This window comes from Babylonia areolata, chromosome 14 (assembly GCF_041734735.1).
Source record: "Babylonia areolata isolate BAREFJ2019XMU chromosome 14, ASM4173473v1, whole genome shotgun sequence".
Lineage (NCBI taxonomy): Eukaryota > Metazoa > Mollusca > Gastropoda > Neogastropoda > Buccinidae > Babylonia > Babylonia areolata.
Genome location: NC_134889.1, coordinates 6,436,896 through 6,444,448, shown reverse-complemented (window position 1 = coordinate 6,444,448; position 7,553 = coordinate 6,436,896). Strand labels below are relative to the sequence as shown.

Sequence of the window (7,553 nt, the reverse complement as noted above, 5' to 3'; positions counted from 1 at the left end):
GGATCTGGTTACACCTTCTTCTGGAGTGGACGAGGAAGCGAAGAGCGACGTGAGGCTGGCGTTGGTTTTGCAGTAAAAACAGCACTTGTCAGCAAGCTAGCTGGAATCCCAAAGGGAGTCAACGATAGGCTTATGACCATGAAACTCCCACTGGCATCTGGCCAGAAGCACCTCACCATTGTCAGTGCCTATGCCCCAACCATGACCAACCCGGATGAAGTGAAGGCGAAGTTCTACGAGGACCTTCACTCTGTCATTGCTGCCATCCCTAAAGCAGACAAGCTCATCATTCTTGGGGACTTCAATGCTAGAGTTGGCTCTGACTACATCTCTTGGGATGGAGTGATTGGAAAGCACGGTGTGGGCCACTGCAACCCAAATGGATTGCTTTTGCTTCAGACCTGTGCAGAGCACGAACTGCTGATAACCAACACAGTTTTCTGCCTCCCTACCCGTAACAGGACGTCATGGATGCACCCTCGCTCAAAGCATTGGCATCTCATCGATTATGTCATCGTCAGGAAAAGGGATAGGCAAGATGTACGTGTAACAAAGACCATGTGCGGCGCCGAGTGTTGGACAGACCATCGCCTTGTAGTCTCGAAGCTGAATATTCGAATCCAACCCAAGAGACGCCCCCAAGGCCAGAAGGCTCCAAAACGGCTCAACATCGCTAAGCTGAAAAGCATCACCATCAAACAGTCCTTTGTGGAGCTGCTGGAAGATCGTCTGGAATCCGCCTCTCTGGACAACCAGAATGTGGAGTCTGACTGGAGGACCCTGCGTGAGCTGATCTATAGTACAGCTTCAGAGACCCTGGGACCCATGACCAGAAAGCACAAAGACTGGTTTGATGAAAACTGTGATGAAATCAAGCAGCTTCTGGATGAGAAACGCCGTCTGCATCAAGCCCACCTGAGCAACCCAAAGTCCACATCAAAAAAGGATGCATACAATGACATCCGCAGGACTGTTCAGCAAAAGTTACGCCAGATGCAGGATAAGTGGCTGAGTGACAAAGCTGATGAGATCCAGGGATATGCTGACAGGCACGATATGAAGAGGTTCTATGATGCCTTAAAAGAAGTCTACGGCCCCACATCCTCAGGATCATCCCCCCTCCTCAGTGCAGATGGGAATACCTTGATCACCGAGAAGGAGAACATTCTCGAACGATGGGCTGAGCACTTCAACAGTGTCTTAAATCGCCCTTCCTCCATAAATGATGAAGCCATAGACCGTCTCCCACAAGTCCCCACCAACGAAGCACTGGACGATCCGCCAACACTTCTTGAGACCCAGAAAGCAATCCGTCTGCTATCCAGTGGCAAAGCACCTGGCTCAGACTCCATACCAGCAGAGGTCTACAAGGATGGAGGCACTGTGCTGACTGAGAAGCTTCATCAGCTGTACTCACTCATGTGGAAAGAAGAGACGATCCCCCAGGATTTCAAAGATGCATCTATCATTCACTTGTACAAGCGAAAGGGGAACCGGCAAGCCTGTGATAACCATCGGGGCATTTCCTTGCTCTCCATCGCAGGCAAGATACTTGCCAGGATCCTACTTAACCGCCTCACAGCACACCTTGACCAAGGTCATTTGCCTGAGAGCCAATGTGGATTCCGGAAAGAGCGCGGAACCACTGACATGGTGTTTGCTGCAAGGCAGCTGCAAGAGAAATGTCAGGAGCAAAATGCTGATCTGTTCTCCACCTATATCGACCTCACTAAGGCCTTCGACACCGTGAGTAGAGAGGGACTGTGGAAGATCATGGCCAAGTACGGATGCCCTCGGAAATTTATTTCCTTGGTCAGCCAATTCCATGAAGGCATGCAGGCTCGAGTCCAGGACAATGGTGAAACATCTGCTCCTTTTGCTGTCACAAATGGTGTCAAGCAAGGCTGCGTCCTGGCTCCAACGCTGTTCAGCCTCATGTTCTCTGCAATGCTTACTGATGCCTTCAGAGATGGCGATGTTGGAATCGGCCTAAAGTACCGAACAGATGGCAAGCTGTTTAACCTCAGAAGGCTTCAAGCAAAAACGAAGGTCATGACAGACATCATCAGAGACTTTTTGTTTGCTGATGATTGTGCCCTCAACGCTGGATCTGAAGCTGACATGCAACTCAGCGTCGACAAGTTTGCCACTGCCAGCAGGAACTTCGGCCTTACCATCAGCACGAGGAAAACTGAAGTTCTCCATCAGCCAGCCCCAGGGAAACCCTACGTTGAGCCCAACATCACAGTCAACGGTCAGAGACTCAGTGCGGTGGAGCGGTTCACATACCTTGGCAGCACACTGTCACGAAATGTGACAATCGACGATGAAGTGAACGTCAGGATTGCAAGAGCAAGCGCAGCTTTTGGTAGACTCAATGCAAATGTCTGGAACAGAAGAGGCATTAGTCTTGAGACCAAGCTAAAGGTCTACAGAGCAGTAGTTCTCCCCACACTACTGTACGCCTGCGAAACTTGGACAGTGTACCAACGACATGCCAAGAAGCTGAACCATTTCCACACAACATGCCTCAGGAAGCTACTGAACATCAAGTGGCAAGACAAGACCCCTGACACAGAGGTGCTCGCAAAAGCCACCCTTCCCAGCATCTTCACCATCCTGATGCAGTCCCAGCTTCGCTGGGCTGGACATGTGGCGCGCATGCCAGACCATCGGCTGCCCAAAAGGCTCTTCTATGGCGAGCTGCAACAAGGGAAGAGATCACACGGAGGTCAGAAGAAGCGCTTCAGAGATACTCTGAAAGTCTCTCTGAAAGCGTTTGATATCAACCCTGACTCCTGGGAGGAATCTGCAGTGGACCGTGACAAATGGCGCGCTGCTGTGCACAAAGGCGCCAGGTTGTGCGAGACCAACAGGACTGCTGCAGCTGTTCAGAAGAGGCAGGCCAGAAAGTCACGGGCAAACAAGCTCCCTGACAATGATATGCCTGTCTTTGTCTGCCCCAACTGTCAGCGGACATTTCGTGCGCAGATTGGACTATTCAGCCATCTGCGCACTCACAGATAGATTCATGAGCATTCTTCCCCCCCCCCCCCCCCCCACCACCACCCTCCCCCCATCCCCCATCTGGATGACAACGATGGTCATCATCGATCTCGATGGACACACCACCATACTATATAATCACAATGGCGCACACACACACACACACACACACACATATATATATATATATATATATTGTGTGTGTACACACACACACACACACAGAGAGAGAGAGAGAGACGGACAGGCTCTTTAAAATCAGCGGTTTCGCCGGTCTGCAAGGACATACATAAATATATAAGTTCGTGGTTTGTCTGGAGAGTTGGTCTTTGATACTCTTGGCTAGCAGTGCAAAAGGTGGTTTATTTCAAATCATGACCTCTCAAACTCTCAGCTCAGAAGCGTAAGTATGTACATTGTGTGGAAATGCAGCCTGGGCATGGTATGTATGGCCACTGAGCTATAAATAGTTCAGCTATTTATAGCTAGTCTGTGGTGGCCTCATCTGCGGACAGAATCGTGCTGATTGGTCCGAGCTGTACCCCGAATCTGAAAACATACAACTTATCTAATACCCCCACCGCTTCCATGTCCAAACCAGACCATGCTATGTGATAAAATAAAAACAAATCAACATGCTAAAACACAATCAAAGCAGTTTGCCGAAGAACACACAAATTTTCCAACTTGGAGTTTTGATTCTCATATGGAGTTTTGTCTTTAAAGTGCTCAGTTTTCCAAGTTCGCTTGTCTCCAAAATTGCTCTTGTCATCATTTCCGCTTGTCGTTAGTCGAATAAACTGACGATGAGCAAGTGGATCGTTCAGCTAGTTTTATACTGTTGAGCTGTTAAAAGGCGATATTTAATTCAGTTTATCTTTGTTTTTTTATACATCGATGGATTCATCTGAACCAGGTATACAGTTGACTATTTATTATGTTTTATTCATTTTTTTCGGGGGTTTGTGCTGATTGCTAGTGCTACCGCAAATGCCTCGTCCGTTGTCTAGAATGCCACTGGAAGTCAAGGACTTTTGTCGTAATCACACCTTCATTGTTTTAGTAGATTATATTATTAGATGCCTGTTCTTAGCGTTGTCATTAGATTACAGTGATTTCCAGGATGATACTTCCCAACAACAAATGTCAAATGACACTGACAGTTACTCGTTCAGTGTTGAGTGAAGCAATCTCAGTGAGACAGACTGTTGAGTCTACTTGTACTCGTTCATTAGTTGTCGTTGTACCTTTTGTGGTTATAGCCATAACCTTGGACTTACTGATATTTGCGGAGATCCTGGAGCAAAAGCATCACGAGTCAAATACACATTTGCTCTTTCCTTTTTCATTTGGGGGGGAAGGAGAGTGGTTGTCGGTGGGTGTGGTCATGATGGTAGTGGTGTGTATGTGTGTGTAAGGGAGGTAGAGGGGGGTTGCATAATTCCAAGTTCTGTCCAAAATTCATGCTGTTTCAAACACGAATCATTTTCTTCATCCACCTTTCCATGTGTGTGTGTGTGACAGAAAATTTGAAATGTGTGGGTCAGTATGGGGGCATTGATTTTAACAGCACCTGTGTGTGTGTGTGTGTGTTTGTGTCTGTGTGTGTGTGTGTGTGTGTGCTGTGTGTATGACTTAAGAGAGAGAACATGTTTGTTGAGAAAAGAAAATGAAACACATCTGGATATGATAAGAGTGCTGTTGCTGGGTTTGGAAGGAAACAGAAGGATAGGAGGGGTGTGGGGGGAGACTAAAGGGTAAGAAGATAGTGAAGGAAAGAGAAAAGGGGCATGAATACTAAAGGAGCTCTTAACAAGAATATGCATTGTACTGAATGGGTATAATGCATAAGATTTTATAGCGGTGTACTGTGAATATTGTTGTACAAATATTTTAATAGTGTGTGAGACACAGAGAGAGAGAGAGATTAGTGAGATATAGTGAGTGAGAGAGTGTTCAAGAATAAAGAAGAAATGACAATGAATGAAGAACAGCTTTCAGTTCAGTCATGCTGTCTGTGCAAACAGAATGTATAAGAAATGAATCTCATCTCAGAGATAGGTAATTTGCACACTGTCAGTCAGTCCCTGAGTCAATCAAGGTATCATAATCATATGGCAGGTTTAGCAGTCTTTATTTCTGCACTTCCCTTTTCAGGATGCCACATCACAAAAAAACAAAAAAATATTGTGCCGTAATAGTGCTTTTCATGGACTTTGTTTTCTGATCTTGGATATGTTACCGATACAGTTAAAGTATTGCAAGGGATAGCAAACACTTCATTACTGAAAAAACTATGGATATCATGGCAATCTCTTTTTCTCACAACCATATGTTTGTGGTCTATGCCTATCAATATCAAGACCACTACAAAATACAGTTTTTGGTGATTTTAAATACATCAAAGCCATGGAAGAATCTTTTTCGTCCCTTGTGACAGTATGATTTTAGGTGCAATAAGCAGCATTCAGATCTTCTGAAGAAAAAAACAAACGACAAAAACAGACGACGCAGTTCTAACGACAAAGATTGTATGGATGTCATGGTCAAAGGAAAAGAAAAGAAAAAAGAAAAAACCCGTTTCTTCTGAAGCACGTTTTGGAGAATGGATGAATACACATGCCCAGAGCATTCAACAGTATCTGCTACCAGGTCATTACTTTTAATCCATGAAAAAAAATATAAGTGGATTTAGGGTTGTGAAATGTGGAGACATATTTATGATATGTTCATGCACACACACGAAGTGCGTGCACACACATAGACACAGACACACACACACACACATGCACGCAGGCACTCACCACACCACACACACACACACACACACACACACACTCACTTGTATGTAATGAACTTGTATGTACACTATACACACCGTCTTTCTTTTTTTTCTCTCTTTCTCTCACTCTCATTGCCATTCTCTTTGTCTGTCTGGATCTCTCAACTTGCTCAATGTTTGCTCCCTCTCCAGTCTCCTATGCATACATGTGAACACACACATTCTGGCACAGATGCTTGCACACACACACACATACACACACGGACACACACACACACACACAGAGCAGTCCATAGCTAATGTATGACTTTTTCAACTCCTTGTTAAATAGTCCAGTTGGTTTGCTGTTATAGTTGTTAGTTTTTCATTAGAAAGATGTTATAATGTTATACTTTTTTTATTAACCAAAACTTCAATCAAACATTTTCTATATGTAACACACACACACACACACACACACACACACACACACACACACACACACACACACACACACACACACACACACACACACACACACACACACACACACACACGCATGCACGCATGCACGCACGCACTTTCACTTATTCTCATGTGTACACAGTAATTTCTTCCTCCCCTCAGTTTTTTTTCTACCCTCGTCTATATCACTTACAGTGAAAAGACGTTAAACTAAAGAAGGAATGAACACTCAGAGATGCTCACACAGAATACACACACATTCTCTCTGTGTCTCTGTCTCTGTCTGTCTGTCTGTCTGTCTCTGTCTGTCTGTCTGTCTGTCTCTCTCTCTCTCTCTCTCTCTCTCTCTCTCTCTCTCTCTCTCCAGATGATCTGTATGATGACATTTCACATTCAGTACTGAAAATAGAATCTTGAAATGTATATCAGTGTATGTGGTTTAAATAATCTTTAATTATTCAACAATACACATGATTACAATGCAATGAATAACAAAAGAGCATCAACAAGCTTAAAGCTTATACTGTGCTCACAACGTTGCACTTCAATTTTATCATGACGGCTGATGAACCATATTATGACTTGTATCAAATAACATTCATAAACAGTAAGTAATGAAATAATGAAATAAAACAAATAAACAAACAGTACATAATATAGTAAAATAATGCTAATATCAATATTAACATGAGATTAAATTTATTATCACCAAAGTAATTGGCCTAATAGAAGAAAAACACGAAGAAGAAGAAGAAAATTTAGAAGAATGGAGGGTAAGGTGGTGGAGGAGGGGGAACAGAGGGGAGAGGAGAAATTCTAACAGATCATTGGCCAATCCATTCACTTTGAATATTTGGTCAGTCAAATAAATTCAACATATATTTTACGAATAGAATCATCATCATTAGTGTATGTGTGTATATATATATATATATATATATATGAAATCTATTTATGTTCAGATGTGTATTGTTTTAAAACTAAAAGGGCATGTGAGTGTGTGTTTGTGCCTGTGTGTGTGTGTGTGTGTCACTGTGTGTGTGTGTGTGTGCATGTCACTGTGTTAGTGTGTGTATCTTTGTGTATGCTGTGGCATGAGCGCACATGTAAACCTTACATGTGCACCCAGATCTTGCAGTGCGGTTCATCTTAGTACTCTTACTTTAGTGATACATGTATATATAATTGCGTATGCTCCTACAGTACAGCCTACATCTGGGATGTGGTCTGCGCAGTAATGTTCATGGCAGATTGGAAGGAATCTGGGTTTCTAAGAAATGCTGTTTCGTAGAAACGCTGACTGGTAATATTTAGCAAGTTA

General features: G+C 43.9%; 1 protein-coding gene across 1 annotated transcript in view; it reads left to right on the top strand.

The window, feature by feature from the left end:
* The first annotated feature begins 3,816 nt into the window (after positions 1-3,816).
* LOC143289773 (ubiquitin carboxyl-terminal hydrolase 20-like) overlaps positions 3,817-7,553 on the top strand; it is a 60,194-nt gene continuing 56,457 nt past the window's right edge. The window contains exon 1 of the mRNA XM_076598894.1: positions 3,817-3,922. Coding sequence (XP_076455009.1) covers positions 3,904-3,922 — 19 coding nt within the window. The 5' untranslated portion in view covers positions 3,817-3,903. The remainder of the gene's footprint in view (positions 3,923-7,553) is intronic.